Source organism: Mytilus californianus, unplaced genomic scaffold, assembly GCF_021869535.1.
Source record: "Mytilus californianus isolate M0D057914Y unplaced genomic scaffold, xbMytCali1.0.p SCAF_2, whole genome shotgun sequence".
In the NCBI taxonomy this organism is placed as follows: domain Eukaryota; kingdom Metazoa; phylum Mollusca; class Bivalvia; order Mytilida; family Mytilidae; genus Mytilus; species Mytilus californianus.
The window spans coordinates 83,498,469-83,526,297 of record NW_026262668.1 but is presented as its reverse complement, the minus strand read 5'-3'; the positions used below and the strand labels follow the sequence as shown (position 1 = coordinate 83,526,297).

Below are 27,829 nucleotides of genomic sequence, written 5' to 3'. Positions count from 1 at the left end.
ATAAGACATCCAATATCCAATGTCATCAAAAATGATATTTTAAATAATATGGAATCCATATATAGATAATATAAATTTGATTCGTATTTGCTGACTGGAGATATACTCAGTAAAGAAGTTTGTATCATAACACAAAATTATTAAAAGAGTCGTTACGCATTATCCCCTCTCGTCTTTTTAAGAGCTGGAAAGATGTAGATCTCCCACCCTGTTGCTTCAAAAGGTTGGCAGAAATGCTAGTATTAAAAAGTCTATTTTATAAAATCGTTATATTTGAAGTTTTCCTATCCGAAGTAAGCCTTTGGTATCCGACTTTGGATATTATAATGCAACATCCGGGAACTAGATGAGAACGCCATTTTGACAAGAAAAACAAACAATTTTAGTGACATTTTACATGTTATATATGGCTCACACAGAGCGTTATAAAAAATCAAAAAGTTTTTGTGAAGCACATAAACACTATCTTATTTTAAATCATAGTCCTACTTTTTAACAATTTTTCTAAGGTCGAATCTTGAACATTACTCTGCTCCTCCATGATGTTGGCGACTCTCCGTCTGTTGTTTTTCCTACTTGCAGTTGCAAAAAATTGTGGTAAGAATATTGATAAGAAAGTTACTTATTTATTACTTAAAGGAAAGCATAATGTAAGAGGGTAGTTTCTCGCCACCACATACTATATGGCAGTTTTTGCCCGTGCAAGGGGAGTATTTAATCGCAGAAATCCCAGTTGATGAATTGTACAGAAACATCACAATAGTCAATACTCAATAGTTGCCTACTTCTTGCAATGACAAATCATGACAATCTAAAATGTGTACCAAGCTATTTTTATCAGAAAATTGTACAATTTAAGGACACTTTACTTCTGTAAGAAAATTCAAAAGTTGCCTGGCTAATTTACCAAAATCATGGCTTGATGCAATTTTATAACAATTACACTATTGATTAAACTGGTAAGTTCTAATGGAAAGTATTGTTCTTTTAAAATTGGTTACAGCAAAACCAGGTTTTTAACTGGCCAGCAGAAATCCTGCACCTGCTGTGTGTGCTGGACTTTCACTTTCTGCCAAATTCTGGTGCAATCTACTTGAATGGAAAAATTAAAATTAAAAATGTAACAAAAAAAATAAATTAAAACTAAGCAGCAAGACTGTTTCCATGTTTAAATATGAAGTAAATTTATAAATTTACAACCTCAAAACGTAGTTCACATGTATTGGCAATTCTGATTGGCAGTGATTGCCCTGTATTGAATTCCTGAACAGACGAAATTAAAGCTTGCAATTACGTGAATGCCTACAGATGGAGCACATTCCTAGTGTACCATGTCCAGATGTAATGTTTATATTTCATACAGTGATGAAATAATTTAAGCAACTCCTGACTTACATATTGTTTGATTGTGGGGTTAAAGAAATAAAAACAAAGATCTTGAGATAAGAGTATGTCTCTAAAGATTAACTCAAAGAGTTCAGAGTTCGCGAAAACTTATTTCGACCCGTTGGTCATGGGACTGACAAAGCATGATTATTTGTCAGTCCTACAAAATTTTAGCCAGTCCTACAAAATCTGTCAATTTTATTCTGAAATAAAATTAATAACATATTTTATCGAAAAATAACTTTATTAATATTAGTTTGATTCTTCGCACCCACAGGCAAATTAACAATGAAGGACCAGTTCAGGTCTTCTGATTGTTCTTATTTAAAGTCATCTTCACTATCCATTTCATCATCTGAATCGCTTTCTCGGCTGTTACAGTATTTGTTTGCTCCATTGAAGGGTTCAATCGCCGATTGTTTGCCAGGGATGGCTCTATGAACAAATTTAGTAGGCCACGTGTAAATCGCCGCTTTGGTTTGTTTATAATAATTTCCGTAAACCAGTACCGGAAATTGGCAGCGGGTACATCTGATAACCGATGTAAACACTTATTGGAAACAGTTGCTGTACATCTAATAACCGATGTAAAAAAGTGTCGAAATATGCACTACAACAGCCTTTTTTACATCGGTCATCGGGACCGGCACTAACCTTCAAAATACTGGTCCGAACCTCATTTTGACCGACAGGACCGTCCATTTTCGCGAACTCTGAGAGTTCTCATTAAGGTGTGTACATACTTCCTGGAAGCATGATTTTCTGTCTGTATGCACCATATCAGAAACCAGTGCATTTATGGGACACATCCTGGTTACACTACCATACCTGCCAACCTCTGAAACCTTCAAAGAGGGAGATCGCTATAACAGCTGAGGGGGAGATTTTGTGCGAACAACATTTTCAAGTTAAATATATGACCTGTTTACTTATTCATCTACAAAATTAAAGCACCAATAAGAGTTAATAAATATACTTTATTTCTTCAATTCATGGTTTTAATCTGTACAAAGTGTTATTTTTTTGCCTTTTTCAATACCTCTGAGTCGCATAATTAATGACATTCCATATTTTGATTTTGTTGTGAGGATCACACTAAGCATGCTTTCAGACGTTGTACAGACCACCAGAAGAAACCGAAAAGTTGATTGAACATGATTTGCAAAATGAAGATTTATTGTCAAGTGAATTTGGTCGTAAAAATTGAAAATCTTTCATTCAATCTGCTTGACATTTCGATTTGCAGTTATCTTTTTCTTCTTTTTTACACTGTCGCTTTGTCCATACAAAGACCTCTATTTTGTTGGAGTTTACATAGCAGAAATGAAATTCAATTACTTATAAATCGAACACAGAAACTACTGACCAAAGTTTTCAAATGATCACTGATTATTTATTTCTATTGACAGTAACGAAAAAGCCAGAGAATTACAAATGCGGGTAAGGGTAAAAATATTTGAAAGCGGTAGCTTTTATACTCCGCGCTGGAGCAGACCGGCTAGCAGGAGATTTCCGGAATTTCGTCGTTTGCGCGGCAGACTCCCGCTCAAAACGGGATGGTTGGCAGGTATGCACTAGCTAAGTACTATCATCATTGATAGTATCCATGGTCCTCTTTTATACTCCACGCTGGAGCAGACCGGCTAGCAGGAGATTTCCCAAATTTCGTTGGTTGCACGGGAGACTCCCGCTCAAAACGGGATGGTTGGCAGGTATGCACTAGCTGAGTACTGTCATCATTGATAGTATCCATGGTCCTCTTTTATACTCCGCGCTGGAGCGGACCGGCTAGCAGGAGATTTCAGGAATTTCGTTGTTTGCGCGGGAGACTCCCGCTCAAAACGGGATGGTTGGCAGGTATGCACTAGCTGAGTACTATCATCATTGATAGTATCAATGGTATCCTTCAGCTGTTTAAAAGAATCTGAAAACGTGAATCTTGTCAAAATGACATTCCAAAGATAATGATTTAAAACCCACCTGGCCATTCATGTGGAACTCAAAAATGAATAGACACATATACTTCATTTATGTATGTTGTTCATTTGCATTTTGTTTTGAGAGAAACACAAAATATAATTGAAAGTAATCCTATACGAAATCCATGTAACTGAGCATTCAAAGATGCATGAGATTGGTGCCAATTCAATCCAAATTCAATTTTTACCTTTAACTCAAATAAAGTACCAGTGTTTTTTTGTGAGTTTTTTTTAGCATTATAAACTTAAGTTTATGAGATTTTACACATTTTTGTACTTGCAGATCAATATCTAATAGTTACCACTAGCGTGAGTCTTGAAACAGTATGCACACATTTTTATGACATATTTAGACATGTTACATGTATATATATACACTTCCCAAAACAAAAGCTGATTTTTATCAGCTATTGCTAGAGGAGGGGATAAGGAGTCTGCGCAATGCTAGGCAGTGTTGTCGTAGAAGTGAAAATAACAGGTTCAAGCTCCAGTAGGGGAGGAAGTAAAAAAACAAATCTAAACATTGTTAGATTGATTTTCTAAGCACTTAATATATATATACAATGTACGTGTATATATTTATGTTACACTATTTTTTGTACTTGCAGATGGATTTCCAATGGATCCTGATTACAATGAAGATGCTGTTAATATAATAACATGTGCTGTCATTCCTGATGGTTGTAAATATGAAGACAAAAGTCGATGTTCTCAAATAGAAAAATGTGCTTCTGTGTATGATAGTTGTTTTATTGCATGGCAGTCAGTAAATGGATCTGAGGACATTGTGAAACATCAAGGATGTTGGACAGCTAGCCACACATCAAGATGTACAACATCAGAATGTAAACAAGATCCAAATATAGGAGCCTTGAATTTTTGTTGCTGTAACTCTGATTTATGTAACACTAACTACACAATATTTTTTGGTAGTACAACACCACCTGAAGGTAGGTTCAGACAGATAAATTTTTGTAGTTGCTACTATGTGTCAAAGCAGTTTATTTTTAACAGTACTTGTATTTATACACAACATTTTAATTTGCATATATGTAAAGAAAGGGTCAAATCTATGTACAATATTGTCCATACATTTGTACCTCAAATCTCTGTCCTTTCAGTGATTTTCCAACCCTCATTTTGGGTCCCATTCCCAAAGAGAAATATGCTCTTTTTTTCGGAAGCTAAAACTAGCATTTGGATTTTAACATGTTAAAAAGTCATTTCTATTCCCTTCCCAAAACACTGCATCTATAGACAGTTAACCACAATCGTCTGAAACTGAAACAAGTAAAATTCAAATTCAAGCTGTTCCATCTGAGTCTCAAACATGTAGGTCTAATGATGATCATGAACCTAGTGACACTGATGCTACATTTTTTGTACATGTACAAATGCAATTTAAATTCAAACTATTTCATCTGAGTCTCAAAACATGTAGTAATGAACCTGATCCTTGTGATACTGATGCTGAGTCACAGTCTCCCTCTTCTAGTCAAATTTCTGATGCCAGAAAATTTAGTTATCTAAAATATGAAAACAAATTTTAATACCCCTGGTTGTACCATCATGACCATAGTGTACCAAAACAAGGATACTAGTTATGTGTATGGTTAATAAAAGCTTTTTTAACTTGTGTAAATATTGTGAACTGTTTGATGGAAGATATGTTAATGCTCCTCATGAATTTGGCAATATTGCTGTTGGTCTTGGGACCCATCCAATAAGAAAACTAGAAAACATCAGTCAAGTGAAAAGCTTAAGTGGAGCATTCATGTCCTCAGACACATTCTTCTTTTATTTTAAATCCTTTTCTATAAAAAAATAGCTATTTTTGTAGGCAATTCATGCATTTATTCCTTCTTAGAATGCAGGATTTTGCATTTAATTTTTCAAAATTTTCTTGGGGTGTTGGGCATGCCCCCAAACCCCCCTACCTTATGCTGTGTGCTCGTCTTGGGAACGGACAATAGATTTTTCCCAAAGCCAAAATTTAACACACTTTTTTCCCCAATTGCATGGGCCCTGGGTCCCTTCCCCATCACACTAGGAAAACCACTGCTTTTCCTCAGATCTGTGTCCTGTGATGTCATGGCATTCAAATCTGAGGCCTTTTATCCAGTCTCAAATCTGTGTCCTGTGACATCATGAAACTCAAATATGTGTGTATTCAAATCCATGTCCTATTTATAAGGTTAACCATGTTAACTGATAAGTATTTAAGGTCACTAAGATCATGAAGATGATGTGACCTTGGACACGCACATAATTGGCAGAGTTAAAATGCTTCAGTAACCCTCCAATTACCTGGGACTGTGGTATAACAACACAACATATGAATAAACTGTTACAATCAATTGGAAAGAACTTGGGTCATCAGATCCACACAAACTACAAAATTCAACAAACAATAAAACAAAAGAAGAACTGATTTAGTAGTACTCAAATCTATTTTACTGTTAGGCCCTTGTAGGCTTCGTTACTTATTAGACAAATCCCCAAAAAGAGTTTATGACTAATGTTTCTATTTTAAAAGAGAAAAACAAGTTTTTATATTATCAGGGTTCTTGAAAAGTGTTAGTTTAACTGATAAAAAATTAAAAGGTCTGACAAAAATGACCCACATTTACTGATACATAATATGTTGTAAGAACTTTCTTAAGCTCTTGTTCGCTGTTAATTTTACATTATGCTGACTCTAAATAAAATTTACTTACTAATAGTGGTCAGACAGGGAGTGAATTGATAGTAAAAATGAGGGAGAATAAGAAATGTCCAGAGACAATAAGATGTTTAAAATAAAAATATGAAGTTTATTCAGCAAATATACAAAACAAAATAACTACAAAAGCTTATTCTACCATAATATTGTTAGAAGTCTCGACTACTTTTCCCAGTCCTGTTGAAAAAAATTGGACTGACAAAATTTTGTTTGTGCTGACATAAGTTATTATATATAACTTAACATGGTTAATGTCAGCCCAAATGACTGATGTGTATTTTTTTTCAAGAACTCTGTATTATGACTGCTTTTACTGTTAAAACTATTTTTTATTCCCCACCTACGATAGTAGAGGGGCATTATGTTTTTTCAGTCTGTGCGTTCGTTCGTCCGTACGTTCGTTCAACCATCTGTCCCCCTTCAGGTTAAAGTTTTTGGTCAAGGTAGTTTTTGATGAAGTTGAAGTCCAATCAACATGATCAACTTGAAACTTAGTACACATGTTCCCTATGATATGATCTTTTTAATTGTAATGCCAAATTAGAGGTTTGACCCCAATTTCACGGTCCACTGAACATAGAAAATGATAGTGCGAGTGGGGCATCCGTGTACTATGGACACATTCTTGTTTCATCTAAAAATGATAAAATATTAAAAACTGAATAATCACTATAGCTAAATCAAGATAATTTCTGACAACACATGCGCATGCATATACAATCATTGACAATGTAGCACAGGGCATGACTTCTTGTAAAGGATAAAGATTTGATGATAGAGAGGACATAGATTTGAGACATCTATCATGCCATAAAAAGGATGGGACACAGATATGAGGCTTAAATATATATAGATTCTTACATTGATACCAGTGGATTATCGGATTTATCCAATCGAGATAGTTAAATTATCAATTTTAAAGTCCGAGCCTCGGCCTCCGATAATCCACGAGTAACTATGTAAGAATCTGTTTCTCTAATGAATAAAAAATAAATTTTCCTTTTTTGCTAAACTAAAATCCACTTTCCATAAAGTTGTCAATTTCATTAACACCTGTTAGCATATTTTGATGCATCCAGTGAGCTGAGAAAGGTTATGACCCTTAAACTCATCCAATCATCTTCTGAGATCACTGGCAACCACACGTTGATTAAATTTTTTTTATACAATGGGTTCGGAAAGGGATAAATTTCCATAGAATTACCGTAGAGAAATATATATATAGGGTCTGCAATTATTTTTTTAGAAATAGAATAGTACATGTTTACGTAAATAAATATTAAAGGACTTTAAAAGTATTCTCTATTGTACAAAATTTTAAAGATAATTTAGCACTCAACAAGTAAATTTAAAAAAAAAAAACATGGAAAAATTTTCAGTCTGTTTTGAATTCATTAACAATGGCACATTTAATACCACATTTTTTAAAAATTGCCAAATTTTCAATGTTCATCTGAATATTACAGTTCAGGAAATGAACGAGTGTTGTGGGTTGCACAAATAAAACAGCAACCCAATGAAATAACTGTTATCTTTATTATGTTTTATACTAATGATTCTAGTAAGTCAAAAAGAAAGATTTAAAATGAAATTCCTATACTGACAAGCTTTATATTAAATGATACTACCGTAAATACAACTTTTTATTTAATTTCTGCTGAAATCAATTTGATGGAATCATTAAATAGATATAAGAAGATGTGGTATGAGTGCCAATGAGACAACTCTCTATCCAAGTCAAAATGTCTATATTTGTCAAAAATAATAGTAAAAGATTTTACCAATTCATGAGATTAAGGTTGGGCGGTATTTACCGCACCCGGTATTTACCGCCCCGGACAATACTCCCCAAGTGGTAAATACTGGCAAATACTGGTCAATTGAAATTTTCATGCTTCTTTTGACTGACTTAATTATCTATCAATACAAGTAAAACATCGGTTGATGAGGAAAAACTTAATTCCTTTGGCATGATTCAGTTTATACAAATGAATGATATTGGTATGTTATTAACTATTAAAACATTAAAAATGATTAATTTAGTTCTTAGGCGTAATGATATTGCATACTTTTGGTATACATATAAAATTGCGATATCAGTTATTTTAACATGTATAAATCAAGATATTTTTTTCTTGAAAAGGTTTGAATTTTACAGGTAAATAGAATTACAAGTGACTAGCAATATAGATTATCAGAGCATTACCTATTATATGGCTAACAGGTGTCAAAAGTTTAATTACTATAACAACTGTCCCCTAATAAATGTTGACATAACAGGAAAAAGGTCATAAAAGTGATTTCTGAACATTGTTTTAAACAATGAATTCATTCCTGACTATTCAACAGCATGATAAAAATCTTCTAAATTCAGGAAATGTTTTCTTTTGATAAATATATAACATATATATATATATATATATAAAACAATTTTTGTAATTTTTTTAATTGCATCTTTCAAAATAACTGTTAAGAAAACCAGATGTTATATAGTCTCTTTTGAGTGACTGACTTCATGATGGTAATGACTATATATGTTGTATGATTAAATTAATATTTGATAAATCTTCATTAAACCATGTTCATGAACTAATTAATTGTGACTTTTTGTCCTAGTACAATTTAGTAAATAAGTGACTTTCTGCCTTGTGACTATATATATATCTATCCATTTACCAAGTAATTGACCTGAGGTAGGGACTAGTTTTTATAGTAAAGTCCTATCAAATAATATTTCAATTGACCATTATTTGCCAGTATTGACCAGTATTTGCCAGTATTTCACCTTATTTACCAGTATTTACCGCCGGCATGGTCAATACTAGTATTGACCGCTTTTTTGCCAACCTTGCATGAGATTATACTTTCTTTAGAAGTTTTTAGCAATGCAAATATTATGTTTTCATTAGAATCACTGACAACACTGCCAACACACACATATTGAACCAACTGGAGACTTCAAATACATAAAATGGAGCAAACCGTGTGAAAAATTAATAATAGAAAAGGAAAAGTTGTCCCATTTATCATGTTTATCATAATTCTGGATTTAACTATTTCGATAAAATCAAGCTGCTACATGTATCTGATTGGATCTCTCCTAGAGGGCACCAATCAAAATCCTGGATTAGTGACATGTTTTGTATACAGAAGTTTATATCAAAATCTGTACATACATTGAACCTGTCTGAAAACATTTGCTATCCTTATTCAAGCCCTTGCAAGTACATGAGAGATTGAATATGAGAGCGACCTGAAGTATTTTGTTTAGTTAATCCAATGTCTGCAAAAAACCTTGTGGTTATGGAAGATTCTTCCTTAAGCTTACAATAATAAAAAACTACTCTGCATAAAATCCTCAAAAATGTACAATTGAAATATATTTTACTAGTCATGAAGGTATTTTTTGTCCTACTTTTGTATACATATGCATGAAATATTTGTCACTGTATATTAAGTATACAAGCAATCAATCATTATTGTCTATAGACCTGACAACTGACAGGATTGACTTTCATCATATGAAGAATGATTGAAGTACAAGTCGAAAAAGAACATGAACTAATACAGTTGGAAAAATCCTGAAAACCTCATTGCTGCAGATTCAAACAGAAAAAATAGCAATCATAAAAATGGATTAATATAGACAAAGAACATATATACATGTATAGTTTTTCTCAATGATTTAAAATTCACTTAGTCATTGTGTTTTGTAGGAGCTAGACCGGTAGAAACAGAGAAACCCGACAGTGTTAGAGAGACAGTATTGTATTCACTAGTACCTATAGCCATATTAGTCTTTATTATTATAGGGATTTTCTTCATGTGGAGATTTTATTATAAAGATAGGTAAGTTATTTGTCAGAACAATATGCATCTTCACAGACATTTTATCAATATAAAAAAAAATCATGAAAATCAGCTGTACAAGGATCCGGAAATTTTTCCAGACAATTTCGGTCATTTTGAGATGTTTGAAAAGTTGGTGCCCCTTTTCAAATTGTCGATATCAACTTGACTATATTCATAGGATCAACGAACATGACGAACTTGTATTGCTGTTTCATCGCATTTACTAAGTAAATGTCTTACCATTACTATGAAGGACAGTTTAGGGAAGGCAACAGTCTAAAATTGAAATGATTTTAATGACTCAAAATGGTTAATTTCTCAGACATTGCTTACGTTTCTTTAGATTTGACAAAAGTAAAAACCGGAAGTTTGCGATATTTCAAAGTACGAATAATTCCGGATTCATTTCCGGGATTTGTTTTGTTTACCAAATTCAGTGATCTGGAAGGATTTTTTCTCTATGGGCCCAGGGCCCCCCAAAAATAAATTCAATGGGCCATTTTTAGAATTAATGGGCCATGATGTCAAATGTGTGGGCCATTCGTTTACAATAAAAAAAAGTAAAAAAAGTGTATATTTCACTGTACTTACAAGTATGATTCTAATTAATATCATGGATATTGTTCCTGTGATTTTGTAATTTCAATTTCAATGAATATACAATAACTTCTTCCAAACCGGGCAATATTTACGATAACCTTTATTTACAATGTTAAAACTGGTACTGTTCCCTTGTTCATGTTCATGTTTTTTTTACATTAAATTTGGGTCTTCGTCGATACCATACTTATTCCAGACGTTCCGTATTAGAGGACGTTTCTGGCATTTTCTCTGCACTTGTATTATTATTGCTTCATCACAATGACAAGAATAACAGTAGAGAGCAACGTTAATTGATAAGACACAACAACAATTCGCTGAAGGCATGTTTACAAAATGTCAAAACGAGCCAAAGACCAAAAAAAATTGACAAGGACAGTCAAGCCCCTTTTATGGAGACAAATACTATGCTATTCATAAAAAGGCTTTTGGATTTTTCAATCGAAACAATAGCAAGCTTACTTAAAAGATTATAATTAGAGAAGAATTCTCGCCTGTACTAGCCAATTTTCACAAATTTAAAGTTGTTTATAAATAATTATATCATGAATGATGGTTAATTACGTTTTTTGGGTAATCAGTCATACCGCATGTTGCTATTATTACCATAGGAAAACACCCGAGACGTCCCAAAAATATATAGGTGCTCCTATCATTGGAGTAAACACTACACAGTTGTGTACTCACACATGGCGGCACGAAATACGATCGGAAATCCATTTGACGATATCTCAACGTTTCAAAACGAAGTGAAAAATATCATGCGCCACGCGGGCGCTTACATTTGTCACTCTATGCGCCATTTCTGGTCGATTGGCGCAAGGCGCACGTCCTTCCCGATCACTGCAAATTGACAGGAAATCACCGGCTTTTTATGGCTTTTTTATTTTATTACCTTTAAAAGTGTTTGAATATAACAGATAATAGTTGCACTCGTTTAATTTAGCATGAAATCAATTTGCATTTTACGATTAAATATTAAATTTGCTGAAGACAATTTCACGCATGTGTATTACATAATAAATAAAGCACATGTGTTACTCATGAAAAAATACTTTTTTCTACGTAAATTTAGATTTAATTTTTAAAATCAGAATTGATGACTGTCTTTGATGAAAAGTAAATAAATAATGAATACACTTGTCAGGGAACTTTAATGTTTTAAAGATATTATTCTGAGCTTGTGATCACTGTCAGGTGTGAATTAAAACCACAGGTAAAAAGTGATTAGCGATCATTAGCCAATGTTTCCCGGAGGCATTGATATAGATATTAGGAGGGCCCTCAGGATTATCAAACTACTGTAGTGGCAGTTTTATTACAGGAAAGGGATTATAAACAAAAACAAGTGATCACAAGTGCAAAATGCGATTAAAAAATAAAATTTGTCCTAAATCCCAATTACTCATTTAGGACAAATAGTTTCATCTTAGGACATGACTGGCAAATATGACTGTTTCCGGACCCTTGGTGCTGTAATCTCCATCATAGCCTGATACTTCTTTTTTTTTCTCTAAATTTTATCAGAAAATCTGGATAAGCTTGTTTTTGTTTGCACTCTTTTAACAATACTCTCAAAATAAGTAAATGTGAAGTTTTAATAGACATTGCCTTTTAAAGTTTAAAAAGAAATCATTTAAAGGCCAAGTAATTTAAAAAAGGCACTTCCATCATTGTCGAGTCTGCAACTTTTGTTGCAAAAGAGAGACATAGCGTTCCTACATTCAGCGGCGTCCACAAATATTCACTCTGTGGTTAAAGTTTTTAAAATTTTAAATTTCTTAAACTATCCTGGATTTCTACCAGACTTGGACAGAAGCTTGTTTATGATCATAAGATAGTATCCAGAAGTAAATTTTGTAAAAAAAAATCCTGTTTATCTGCATTTTACTCATAAATGGACTTTGTTTTTCTGCCAGTTAACATTACATTCACTCTGTGGTTAAAGTTTTTCAAATTTTAATAACTTTCTTAAACTATCCTGGATTTCTACCAAACTTGGACAGAAGCTTGTCTATGATCATAAGATAGTATCCAGAAGTAAATTTTGTAAAAAAAAATCCTGTTTATCCGTATTTTACTCATAAATGGACTTAGTTTTTCTGCCTGTTAACATTACACACAGTCTGCAGTTAAAGTTTATAAAACATTTATTAGATTCATAAACCATCCTGGATTCTTACCAAACTTAAACAGAAGCTTCTTATAATCAAAAGATAGTATCTAAAGGAACATTTTTAATAATTATTTCCCCATTTTTGTTGAGCCTGCGACTAACAGCAAAAGTAGGCGAGACACTGGGTTCCGCTGAACCCTTACAAATTTTTCTACCTGTCACCTGTCTCAGTGATGGCAGAAGTTTCAGTAAATTCTTTGTAAAGATAGTCATGATATGCAAAGTATATATTATATATATGTTCATACTTTCATACATTTATATACTTTTTACAATAAAAATGCTTTAAAAGCCTAAAAAGTAAAGTAAACATGGATTGTATGACATATATTGTATCGCCTGTTATTATTAAAACAAGACTCAGGTATGTTGATTCCAATAATGGCTTCATCAACAATTGTAAGAGTAAGTGATAAGTAAATTTAAAAGTAACCACAATTGGTATAAAAGTAACCACTAAGTAAGCTGTTGTAGTAACATAGACACATTTCAATTCCATAGAGATTATTTGGTCCCACCTCATCTAGGTCCATTGACATATATATATAAGAACTTGTGGATAATTTACGTTTAGGTCAATTTTGAGAAATCACTTATAGTTAGTCGATGCTATTTGGTATCCTGGTCAATAAGCATTAGCACATCTCATTTCTATAAGTGATTCTTAGACCCAAACCTCACTGTTCCTCCTCAGTCATGGTCCATTGACTGAAATTTTTAAATAGTTTACATGTTAAAGTTAGTGATTAGGTCAGTCTAAGAGGTACAACTAAGCAGTGTTCCCGCCTGCCCTAAATAGAAGGGCGGCCCGCCCTTCTGCCCTCCAAAGTAAAAGAATGCCCCCCTCTGCCTTTTCAAAAAAATAAAATTTCCAAATTTCATGCCTACCGGCTTTTCCGGTAAAATTGTTACCTGATTGTGTAACACTAATTAACTGACAATGGGATTAAGTTAAATACCTAATGCTTTGGCAGTTTTATCACCTTTGTTAATGATTGTTTACTGCTAATTAGTGGATTTAAGATAATTGAACAAATACTAGATATTTAATACAGAATGAAATGTCCACATGTTATCCATTTGTAATGTTTATGTACAGCATGTACACCGTAAAAAAATTATTTCAGTAGGCATAACATAAAAAATAAAATCTTAAACAATTTTAAAGGCATACATAGTTTTGACTTAATTGGAAAAATGTTTTGTTTCATAACCATGAGTATGAAATTTAAAGAAGAATCAATGAAATTTGTACTTTGAACATAACAAGATTCACTTCCTGTTTTACTTCTTGTATTTTATAATCCTCCTGACATAGGAGCACTCAACAAATTAATTTTTAACAATGATGGAGAAAAAAGTAACTGTTTATACCTTCTGCAATATATTATTGCATCAATATAATATGATCATCTCCTGTCTCACCTGTTATATTTATAAAACTCCTTACTGAGGACCACTTTGGTGTGCACTTAAAAAAAATACTTTTTTGTAACAATTCAAATGATAATAAATAACTCTCAATAACATATACATGTATACTATATGTTTGAACAATTAATTTAAATGTAGATAATTTAATTACATTAATAAAATTGAGAATGGAAATGGGGAATGTGTCAAAGAGACAACAACGTTAACCTGACCATAGAGCAGACAACAGCCACAGGCCACCAATGGGTCTTCAATGCAGCGAGAAACTCCCGTACCCGGGACGTCCTTCAGCTGGCCCCTAAACAAATGTATACTAGTTCAGTGATAATGGACGTCATACTAAACTCCAAATTATACACAAGAAACTAATATTAAAAATGATACAAGACTAACAAAGGCCAGAGGCTCCTGACTTGGGACAGGCGCAAAAATGCGGCGGGGTTAAACATGTTTTTTGAGATCTCAACCCTCCCCCTATACCTCTAGCCAATGTAGAAAAAACAAACGCACAACAGTACGCACAGTAAAACTCAGTTTAAGAGAAGTCCGAGTCCGATGTCAGAATAGGAAACAAAAGAAAATAAACAAAATGACAATAATACATAAATAACAACAGACTACTAGCAGTTACTGACATGCCAGCTTAAGACCTCAATTAAACTGATTGAAAGATTATGTCTTCATCATATGAATATCAGGCACAATCCCTCCTGTTAGGGGTTTAGTATTATACCATCATAAAATATATGAGAAGAACATAACCCGTGTCATGCCAACAACTGGTTTTAGAATAAATATGTTTAATTCCGATGCAAAGACCCTATAAGTGAATCAATATTAAAGCCAAAATATGCAATCTTTAATGACCTGACAACAGTATCGTAACTATATCCCTTCTTAATAAGTCTGTTTAAAGGTTTTGTTAGCTTTTGAGGTGAATACTGACATTTTTGTGCTTTGTAAAGAATATTACCATAAAAGATTGGATGTGAAATACCTGAACGTATAAGATGTCTGCATGTTGAGTTATATTTAACATTCAATTTTGCATGTATAACTCCATCTTTCAAAACTACTTGTTTATTTTGGTATAAGTTATAAAACATTGAAATTTCTGAAGATTATTTTCCTTACCAAATGTACAAGTTTGTTTAGATTAACATCAAAATGATATGCTTTGCTTCATGGTATGATAATTTGATAAAAAAAATTCTTACTGGAACCAACATCAAGAACACATTAATTTCTGAATTTGGTTTAAATACAACTAATGTTCTCCAGCTGAGCCTAGCAATATTCAAGGTAATTTATACACTGTCCAACATTGCCCTTAAAATCTGGGTTATAACAATAAAGTGCCCTTTCAGACAACTAGCACCCTTCTGCCCTGAGATTCAAGCTGGAACATTGCTAAGTGTATTGACTATGTTTCACAGTTACAACCCCTTTACAGAAAATGTACATGGTACACCACATTTCTCCTTTAAATTCTGTCTTTGAAAATATGGTGTTATTTCAATAATTTTTCTCTAATACAGTTATGAAATACAAAATATGTTGGAGGATATTTGGGTCTTTATGCATGACCCATAAAGCTCAGAAATTGTTTTCTTTAGGTCCATGTTGATAATTTCAATAGTAAGTACATAAATTAGTTACTATTAGTCAAGGAATGTTAGTTAGATAAAAATTATTATCATATATATGTGTCAATGTCTGTGTATAATTAAAGTTTGATTGTTTTTTTTTATAGATTTGGGCATGAGCAGCTTCCAACATTTGATCCTGTACAAAGTACTCCACCATCACCTCAACCATTGAAGCCTGTACAGTTGATTGAACTTAGAGCACATGGGCGTTTTGGTGAAGTATACAAAGGCACAATGGCAACAGAGGCTGTGGCAGTCAAAATATTTCCTATGAAAGAAAAGGTGTCATGGATGATGGAACAAGATATTTATAAACTACCTCATATGAAGCATGATAATGTTTTGCGATTTATTGCTGCAGAAAAACGTGATGATAAATTATGGTTAATTTCTCAGTTTCATGATCTTGGCTCACTATGTGACTACCTGAAAGGTCACAAGTTAACCTGGTTGGACATGTTGAAGATTGGTGAGAGCATGGCTAAAGGTTTAGCTTATCTACATGATGATATACCAGGTGCTGGTCATTCTGAGGCAAAGCCATCAATTGCTCATCGAGATTTCAAAAGCAAGAATGTTCTTTTGAAATCTGATCTAACAGCTTGCATTGCTGACTTTGGTCTTGCTCTGAAGTTTGATGCGGGAAAAAGTGCTGGTGAAATTCATGGTTTGGTATGTTAATAAACTTTTTTTTTATCATTTACATAAAACATTGGATTTACTGAATGTTATTTGCTAAACCAGATAATATAGTGTTCACATTCAAAAACATGACTGCAAGAAGGGATAACAAATGAGTACACATTTAGTTTGTTTAATTTTAACATAATAAAGACTTATAAATTCCATTCTTGATTGCAATTTACAATTGTAATGAATACAAATTTAATGTACATGATGTACGAGTCTGAGAGAGAATTATTAAAAAAAAAAGGAATACACATGTAACTATAGAACAGTGTTACATTACAATGCATTGAATAATAGATTTTTCCACGTCCTCTCAGAGGTAGAATGATAAAGTGATAATGTTAAGGTTACATTTTTGACTCACCTGGACATAGGGATTGCTTTTCCGACAACGGCTGCGGTGACAGCGTCAACAATTGTTAAGTTTTCTGCTTAAGTTAGTTTGATAGGAACTACTTGTGATAGATCTTTGATATTTTGTTTGAAGATGCATTATTATTTTTACTATCAGTACATATCAATTTGACGACAATTTTGAGGCCCTGCCCCCTAGGCCATGGTCTAGTGACTTTGAATTAATTAGCAATTTTAAATGTTAAGTTTTCTGATTAAGTAAGTTTGATAGGAACTACTTACAAAAGACAATATTTTCTATAAAGTTACATTGCTGTCTGTACATCTCAATTTGTCAACCATTTTGAGGCCCTACCCTAGCTACCCACCAGTACAGTTACTTTGAATTAATTAGCAATGTTGCTGTCCATCAGATATGTCTTTTTCTGAATTTTATGCCTACAGGTGAGGCATATCTGTGTCAACAGTTTATTTGATGAATTTGTGGTTGTGCAAAATCTGCATGATATAGACATGCCACTAGGTTATATAGTTGAAAATACACAATTTTCAACAAAATTGATTCTTTATTGATGATTTAGAGGTAATATATGATGAACTTAAAAAAAATTTATGGAATTGATTTCTTTCCCTAATAACTGAATTTTCTCCACTTGAAGGTTGGAACAAGAAGATATATGGCACCAGAGGTCCTCGAGGGAGCTATTTGTTTTAATCGTGATGCTTTCCTAAGGATAGACATGTATGCATGTGGATTGGTTCTGTGGGAGCTTGTATCTAGATGTTCAGTAGCTGAAGGTCAAATAGACAACTATCAGCTGCCATTTGAAGAAGAAGTGGGGACTCATCCTACTTTAGAAGACATGCAAGAATATGTTGTCTTGAAAAAGTGTAGACCAACTATAAAGGAAACATGGCTGAGACATTCGGTTAGTAGGATTCATTCAATGTCATATATTTAGTTTGATAAAGAAATTAGACATCGAAAATTCTCTGACAAAAATAAAGTATTCTAAAGAGCAGTTGCCTTGCGAAATATAAATGAAAACCTTTATGAAAATTAAATCAGTAACCATAGAGACAAATTCAAAACAATGGCTACGCCCAACTATATACTTTAGTACATTTATATTCAGTACGCATGTCTTGCTTGGATTTATAAAAAATTATTAAAGAATGAAACCCTACATACATGAACATATTTTCATACAGTGATCAATTTATTTTTATTTCTGATAGAAAAGCAGAAAAACAAATATGAACATTACATAACCAGCTTTTATTTTTATGCCCCCGCCCGTAGCGGAAGGGGCATTAAGTTTTATCCTTGTCCGTCCGTACTTCCCAAAATTGGTTTCCAATCTATAACTTTAGTTTGCCTCTACCAAATGTTATGAAACTTATACACAATGCTTATTACCATAAAACACAGATCAAGTTTGAATTTTGGTGGCGTCACTATAACTGTTCTAGAGTTATGCCCCTTTACAAATGGAAAAATTGCTGAATTTTTCGTTTCCGTTTTCTAACTTTAGTTTGCCTCCACCAAATGTTATGCAACATATACACAATGCTTATTACCCTATAATACAGATCAAGTTCGAAATTGGGTGGCGTCACTTTATGGTTCCTGAGTTATGCCCCTTTATAAACATAAAAACTGCTGAATTTTTCGTTTCCATTCTCTTACTTTAGTTTACCTCAACCAAATGTTATGAAACTTGTACACAATGCTTATTACTACAAAATAGAGATCAAGTATGAAATTGGGTGGCATCACTTGTACCATTCTTGAGTTATGCCCCTTTATAAACATAAAAATTAATGAATTTTTCATTTCCGTTCTCTAACTTTAGTTTGCCTAAACCAAATGTTATGAAACTTATACACAATGCTAGTTACCACAAAATACAGATCAAATTTGAATTTTGGAGGTGTCACTTTTACCAGGCCATAATCTTGCCGGCAAAATGACAATTTAAGTCGCCAAGGAATTTTGAAAATCGCTAAAACTCGCCGTCCGACTGACTTCATGGCGAAGTCAAATCGCTATCAAAATCGGTTTAAGGGAGACAACTTGAATTTTACAAGTCTCACAGGTAAACAAAACCAAACAAAAATGGCGACCGACAAGGAAAATTGAAATTTTTGAAACGACCCAGGACTAATACTGTCGACGTTTAAATGAAATAAATACAACGGAGACTTTGAACATCCATGGATTTAACATTCAAAACTATTGAAAGGAGAAACCGAGCGTCTGTTTTAGTTATCACTTTACAATGATTTTCATCTGAGGATGTTGCGTAATCACTCAGCTGATTTGTTTTCTTTTTATTTATCACGAGACGATCAATTTTACTGTTCGGTAGGTTAAGAGTGGGAATGAACGGCAGATTTTTTATATTCTTTGATTAAAATTTGAAATATAAAAGGTAGAAAAACAGCTAATGGATAACTTGGTTGCAAAGAGTAATGTACAACACATGGCCAGCTTGTGATCAGCAGTGGGTTTTTCACGACCAATTTGTTAATGAGGGAGATATTTTAAAAAATGTGATTGATAAATATTTTTATTTATATATAGGCTTACAATCTTTCATGAGATTTTCAACTTACAGCTGACATGATGTCCTGGACTGTCAATATTTTACAAAAGATAAACATTAAATTGCCCAGTCATTAAAAAGTCATCACATAAACTGGGAGTCATATTTTTCTGGACTTAAAAAATTGAAGCAGATGCATATGGGATTAATGCATGATAATATTATTAGGCAAGCAACAAAATAAATTTCAAGTTGACAGCACTTTAGAATTTTCAATTCATACATTTTATACAATATTATAATCATATAAAACACTGCAAGGAAATTTTTTATTGCACAAATAAAACATGTTTCCCTTAATGATGTGCACGAAAACACTATGCATACGAAATGGTAATGGAATTTCACTTCTCCAAGAAATTGACCACTTCTCCCAACTCTCTCATGGGAGGAGAAGTCACTTCTCCCTCTAAAAAATCCTAGATTAGACCCTGTAAGCCTGTTTACAAATGGAAAAAATTGCTGAATTTTTCGTTTCTGTTCTCTAACTTAAGTAAGCCTCAGCCAAATGTTATAAGACTTATACACAATACTTATTACCACAAAATTCAGATCAAGTACAAATTTGGGTAGTGTCACTTTTACTGTTCTTCAGTTATGTCCCTTTATAACTTTATATGATATGCAAGCAGGGGCATCATCTGTGTCCCATGGACACATTCCCTATTTATTTTACACAAACATGTTCCTGAAAAATATAAAGAAAGAAATCACCCTTACCCTTTTATATAACAGTGGTTTGGGCTAGTTACATCTCAGGATACGGTCAAGCTCATTCATTACAGAAGTTTCAATGAATATACGTTTATCATCTAATTAAATATATCAGAAAATGGCATATTTTTGCTAACATTTAGAGTATTCCACTGTGTTTGGTTTCAAGCTACATGTAAAATATGAACAAATGAAAGAAAATGAATATTGTCAACAGTTTATTGAAATATATGGATAATTTGTAATTACAGGGTCTGGAGGTAATGATTAACACCATTGAAGAATGTTGGGATCAGGATGCTGAGGCCAGAGTGTCGGCTAATTGTGTGCATGAACGTTTGATTGCCTTGAGCCGATTGACAAATGTGTCACCTGTTATTTTTTCACCAAGTGAGGAAATACCATACCAGATATCTTCCATTTCAGCTTAAGGATTAACTTAAAGGGTTTCTTGTATTTGCATTATTCATAAAAGACTAGGGTGCACGTCTAGTATTTAATTATTCAGTTGGTTTAAGTTCTATAATAAAATAAAACAGTTTTATAGATTTAAAAAGGCACACAAAAGAAGAACACAAATAATCAAATTTGAAATCTTTCATATTTTTTTCATGTGAAAAAAGAAATAATACTGTATAGTTAGATTGATGAATTAAAGGTGCACACAATACTATTTTGTATAATGGTATAAAAGCTACAGAAGGACATCAGTATTCAAATGTATTCATAAAAGAACACAGAACTGATTAAGACTTCTGTCTGACTAGATGTAAAATCGGATATGAGAAAATTCAAGGGAGACAATTCATGTTATCTCAAGATATGTTTCCAATGGACATGTGTTATAAATGTATTTGTAAAGAGGAAGTTCAGTCTAGAAAAAAACAATGCATTTGAAAGTTTCAAAAAGGATTAAGAATTTAGTGTTTACTAGATCATCATTGTCTTTTTCCTAAGTTGATAGGTATTTATTCTGCAGTTTATATTGTAATGAACTGTAACAATAAGAAAATATACGTGAAATAAGACAACAATTGTAAGAAAAATCACAAGTAACTGGAGAGTTAGGATTATAGGTAGAATTACATCAAATGGCATTTCATTGTAAATTTTTGTATAAAAATGATGTATTATACAATGATAATTATTATATTAGTGGAAATCAATAGTATATGGGCATTGTATTATATTAATGTACTAAATGGTTAGATTTATGTTTCATACAGTGCTTTAACTAAATCCTAATCAGCACTTACAACCATGTTCTAGCTTTCGAGGTAAAATTCATGTCAGAGCATGTTTTGTTTTATACAGTGATAGAAGAAAACTTATTTATTAAAAATCACAAGGTTAGTTAGCATGTTTAATATTTGTATATCATTTTATCATAGCTATTTCATAATTCAGGGATGACTAAATACCTCTTTACACACATGCAACTTAATGTAAGAAAGAAATTCTGCTGACTATGTTACAATTCATTCTTGTCAGGTTGTTAACAATGTTAATTAACATGTTATGTAAGTCAAACCTATGTATGTGTACTATTTTAAATGGAGTCATAAATTATGTCATGATGAATTTTACCAAAAACTTGGATTTTCCCCCAAAAAGTGTCAGATTTTACCACACTAAACTAATAACAGGGCAGATGATATGTGATAAATTTTTGTTGACATATTTAAGAGTTAATTGTAGTATTTTCTATGGTCTAATGATGAAAAGACTCATTTGGTGTCAAAAACTTTGGCTTTTTACTTCTGATTTTATCTGAATTTTTATATGCGTGTAGGATTAAATGTTTTAAACAGAACATCCTTTTTTTTCCAATTAAAATAATATGGAAAAGACAAAGAAAGAAAAGGTGAACTATGTATAGGTAAAGTTTATTTTTAAAATCATTTAGTCATAAATATTTTTGGATTTGAATAGGAAAGTAGTAAAAGCTTCTTTGCAAATAGACATTATTGTTAATTGTGTTTGGGTTATCCAGAAAAAAATGGTATATGAGTTGGAAGAAATTTTTCCCATGCTCACTATCATTGCTAAACCTGATAAGAAATTTAAGCATTGCCCTTCTTAAATGTCATTCAAAACCCAATACCCATATACTTTTTATCTAGAATATCCCTTTACACAATAATCTGAACTGCCCTAATAATTATCTATATGAAATTTTGAGTCCAACATGACACCAGAATTTCTTATTTTTACAAGAATACATTCAGGAAATATGGCCACACCAATTTTTTATTAAGTATTTTGGATTGTTGAATGACGAAAATGTTTTCAGATTAACAGTGATGTATTGTTGTACGTGTTTGTGCAGTCTATTCCATATATGAATATCTAATACCCAAGGAAGGCACAAAGTAAATCAATATACAAGTTATAGTTCTGTTAAGTTTGCAGAAAAGAAATAATCTCAGTGTGCCTTCTCTGTGATATGTTATTTGTTAATGAAATAAGCACAGGTAGGGAAAAAATTTTAAATAAAAAAGATGAATAACTTACGATTTTGTTTTATTTTTTCAATAATGTTCAGTATGGAATTGAATTCTGATATGTTTTCCTCTTGATGAAAAACAGATATTCAGTATGTAAATAAAACATTGTCTGCTAAATACTTGATGCAGAAAAAATCCAAAGAACTTAAAATGAAATGTGTGTGGTCTATAGTTATCAGTGCCCTTATAAAAATGTTTTACTCAAGAAGGTAGCATTTTCTCATGAACTTTCTGTATGTAGTATTCCCAAATAAGTAGCTTAGGATATGTTGAAATTTCTCATAAGACAATGTGTCACCATTTAACACTTTGTTTACATTATGCTATTCAGAATTGTTGACCACAGTGCTAATTTCAAACACTCCATCAATCAGATATATAATAGAAATTCATCATGTTATTAAACTTTCATGTATTTACCATGAAGGAAGGTTTTTTCTTATAACAAAGTCACAATCATGTTTATATTACTTGTTGTATATTGTCAAATAAAATAAACGACTTTCTTAATTTTTAATAATTTTTTTTTAATAGTTTTTTTTTCAAGCAGATTTATCAAAGAAAATGTATATGTATCCCGGTGATTAAAGCTAACTGTGGCACTTGATAAAAATTATGGGTAAATTTAGTCTTTCATTGATCATTTACCTTTGAAAAAATATGTTGTGGTTTCGTAGCACTTGATCTTGATAGATTAAATTAATAGCAAATCATGTTATTATTGCTAATAATGTTATGATAAAATAGTTTTGACAAAGATTGAAAAGATATAAAGTTTGAGTGTTGATATTATTTCTTGGAAGTACCAATAGATAGATTATATTGTTTTGTTTTTTTTAAATCTTACATTTTCCAGGAATAGGCCATTTGTAAGAAATAAATTTCTGCCTGTTTTATGTCACTTTTTAATTTTAAGATATGTTTACTAGACTATAAACAACAAAGGAAGAAATTAGGATTACCCTTTATAGCCATATTAATAATTTTGTTATACATACTATAATTTTATTAATATGTGAAGAACACATTTCAAAGTTTTTAGTGCCACATAGTTTTAAGGATCAAATGTTTGTTTTTAAACGACTTTGATAAAGTGTGTAGACAGTTTGTTATATTATTTATCATGAGTTTTTGTTTTTTTAGGGGTGGGAGTATAAATGAATTGCACTCTACTTGTCATACATATGTTGTAAGTTGTATATACTGCTATGTAAATACTTGTAAATAATCATAAAGCCAGTAAAATGTGGATTTTTTTAAGTATGTGTGTTATCTATAATATTATGCAAAACCACTAGGTTTGTAAAATCAGGTTTTCACTGTTAATTCTATTTAAATATAACGCTCTTTAGTCAAATATACTGTTTAAAAGTACTTCATATACTGGTATATCTCTATTTCTCACCTGCCAAACACACATTCAGATATTTTGTTTTCTCTAATTCTTCGTCAATTTATCCCTTTCTGCACCCATTGTATAAACAAAATTTAATCAACGTGTGGTTCGTTTGATCTCAGTTCTTCATTGGTTAAAATCCGATTATGACGTCGAATTTTCTTGCTTTCCTCTGAATTTCCTATTGTGACGGCATGAAAAAAGGCGACCATGCCTGATGACGTCACATAGAAAGAGCACATCTTTTTGCAGATCATTTGAAAAGAAGGAATAAATTTGCCTGCGTATTGTTTGAAAATCATTAGAGAAACAGATTCCACCACCAAATCTCGTGTAATACGATATTTATCCACTCTTGACAGTTAAATTTTAAATACTTAAAACGCTCGGCAAGCCTCGCGTTTTAAATTTGAAAATTTAACTGTATCGAGTGGATAAATATTGTATCACACTCGATGTAGTGGTAGAATCTATATATATCTAGAAAAAGTACACATTTGTTTCTCTAAAATTATAATATAGAATTTTTCTAGAAAAGAAATTTGAAGACTTTTTTTAGAAAAACTGCTTCTGCTTTTTGTTTGTGTTGTGCAAGAAAAAGATCATTCATGTTCTTGCATGAGTATATTTAAGATTTGAGTTTTGATTTAATCAAATCCACTTAAAGATGATTGCTGCTGAAATATAAAATACCAACATTTTTTAAATGACCGGTTTTAGATTGAAAATGTACTAAATATTAAAACTATAGGACAAAAATATCAGTCCCTTTGATATTATTTTTTGGCAGGAATAGACATCTGGATATTTTATAAGTAATATGTAGCCTGAAAGGAATTACATCCTTGAATAATTATGCCCTAATTTTATGTTAATTGAACTGAAAATTGCCATTGCTTCTCTTATTTTAATGAAATATACCAGTTATCAATGTATTGGAGAGTGGGATAAGTGAAATGACCAATTCATTCATTTTTAAACAGTTTTGGGAAAGTAAATGAAATTTTAATAAATGTTTAACATCGTTTAATATGGCAATTGTTTATTTTTTACCCTTGGTTTTGTCAAGTAAGTGCATTAAGTTCCAGTCTGAAACAATTCCAAATAGTTGCAAGTCTTTTATGAATAATTTTATATAAAAAATATCTTTAAAAACATTTTCTGAATTATTTTCCTAAGTAAAACTTTTGTAACTGAATATATTTAAATTGTAAGAAAAACAGCACCATGCTTTTTGTAACTTGACAAAATTTGGTAATAAAATTTAAGATTGTATAATTGTAAATAAAAATGAAGGTTGCCTCCCTTTTACCAGGTTTAGGTTGGTAGAAAAATTACCAATGATGATTTCTGTATTTTTCCCCCATCATTTAGCCACACCACCATGGCAGTTTAAGAATATGATATTTTGATATATAATGTTTGTATAGGCTGCTGGAGGACTGCATCATGAACATTAAAACTGAATCCTACCTCCCTCATCCACCTCAAAGATTGTTTCAGTGATTACAAAAAAGAATATGTCAATCTATAAAGGACTGGGAATAATGGGTACCTTGTTTTGTGAAGTCAACTCCACCTTCAGTTTTCCTCCCAAGGCCTTCAACTTTCATTTATGTTTGTATATATTCTGGTAAGATATGCACATTTTGTGTACACAATTGGAGAATTTCTACACATTTTCTACATGGACAAACCTGTTCAGTTTCATCAAAATTCTTCAAGGATGGTGTCAATTTTATGAAATCAACTCCTACAGATTTTAATCCAGAACCTTTAAACCTTTTTTTTTTAAATAGGTATATACATTACATTGAAGATGTGACGTAAGATAACTTTCAACTCTCAATAGAGGTACCCCTTTTTTGACAACTTTGTCTTGTTTTGCTAATATCTCTTGGGAGAAAAGCTCTTCTTAATTTTGTTGATATGCACAAGCCTTTGAAATGAGTTTTTGACAGTTCATTGACAGCGAAATTCTGCAAAATGCGATAATGAACTCTTTTAATATTAAACCATTGTGTGCTTGCAATAAGCAGTCATACAATTTTATCAATATACTATTTTTTTTATATTGAAGGGAGGTATCTTTACTGATTGTGCATTGAAATTTAAAGGTTTATCATCTTTAAATTTGGCTTTACTCAGAAAGTCTATTGTAATTTAATCGCTTATATTATCATCAATATTAAATCTCAACCCAGTTAAATTAGAAATGAAAAATAATACCTCATACTATTATTATTATTATTGATTCAAGTGTAATTTAGAAATTGTTGATTATAAAATGTAGGCAGTATGATTTCAGTGAAAAAGGCTGTCATATTTGGATACTTGTGTGTGAACTTTTTGTAACTATTGTATTTCCTCTTTAATAGATTACAGTTGTGTATCAACACATTTAAGTTGCAAGTTCGTTTTATATGTATATAGAATAAATTTTTTTTTATTATTAAATTTTTTTTATCTTCTAAGACAGTTTATTTTTTTTTTAATATTTCACTTGCTTGATTATGTAGTAAAGTATATTGAATATATTTTACAGTGTAATTTGTTATGTGTTAGTTTTTGATATCAAATTGATTTTGAAAAGATGAACTTTTATAAGCATTTAGGAAATGTGATTTTTGATTACAGTGAATTGATATCATGTAAAGTTACAATTCATAGGTTATAACAAATCTTTTTAAGTACTATCAAAAAGAATTTTGACTGAAATTGTTTAATTATTAAGATATGTTTTATGAGTATGTATATCTTTGTTATTGAGATGTTGCCATTGTGTAATAATTGTTTTATTGTGGACAATAAAACTAAATATAATAAAATTTTCTTTATTTGAGCTCGATTGCTCTTAACAAATTTATACCCCTACAACAGAGGTGGTGGTATAATGCAATGACCTTCTTGGAAGGTTCTGTTAAAAACTACTCAACCTCTGTAAGGAATAATTTCATATTTAGTCTTAATGTTGAGGTGTACTTTATAAGCTATTCAAATCTGCCATGGAATCAAGTCTTGTTTCAAGATAGTTTGAATTTTTATTAACACACGGCACGAAATTTATGCTCACCTGGCCTACACGGCCATGTTAACTTTTGCCATGGCTTTGGGTCCTGCATCCGTCTGTCAGTTGTTAATTTTTATGTCCCACCTAGGGGCATTATTGTTTTTCGGTTGGTGCGTTCGTCCGTACGTACGTTAGTTCTATCTATTCTGCTTCAGGTTAAAGTTTTTGGTCAAGGTAGTTTTTGATGAAGTTGAAGTCCAATCAACTTGAAACTTAGAACACCTGTTCCCTATGGTATAATCTTTCTAATTTTGATGCCAAATTAAAGTTTTGACCCCAATTTCACGGTCCACTGAACAAAGAAAATGATAGTGCATCCGTGTACTATGGACCCATTCTTGTTTTTGTGCCTCCATCGTAGTGGAGGGGGCATTAAGTTTAACCCTTGTCTGTCTGTACATCCGCTCGTACGTCCAACGTCAGTCCAAAGTTGGTTTCCTTTCTTTAACTATAGATTGCTTCAACCAAATGTTATGAAACTTATACACAATGCTTATCACCACAAATGACAGATCAAGTTTGAATTTTGGTGGCGTCACTTTAACCGTTTTAGAGTTATGCCCCTTTACAAATGGAAAAATTGCTGAATTTTTTGTTTCCGTTCTCTAACTTAAGTTTGCCTCAACCAAATGATATGAAGCTGATACACAATGCTTATTACCACAAAATACAGATCAATTCGGAATATTGG

At 32.0% G+C, this 27,829-nt stretch overlaps 1 protein-coding gene and 1 long non-coding RNA gene across 2 annotated transcripts in view; one reads left to right on the top strand and one right to left on the bottom strand.

The window, feature by feature from the left end:
• Positions 1-27,829, bottom strand: part of LOC127728368 (uncharacterized) — a 242,517-nt gene that overhangs the window by 2,699 nt on the left and 211,989 nt on the right. The gene's annotated exons all lie outside the window — the stretch shown is intronic.
• Positions 342-26,896, top strand: LOC127728304 (activin receptor type-2A-like). Its single transcript, XM_052235645.1, has 6 exons — positions 342-597; positions 3,974-4,315; positions 9,804-9,936; positions 15,903-16,470; positions 17,502-17,771; positions 20,417-26,896. The coding sequence occupies exons 1-6, from the start codon at positions 540-542 to the stop codon at positions 20,594-20,596; spliced, it is 1,551 nt and encodes a 516-aa protein (XP_052091605.1). The 5' UTR covers positions 342-539; the 3' UTR covers positions 20,597-26,896.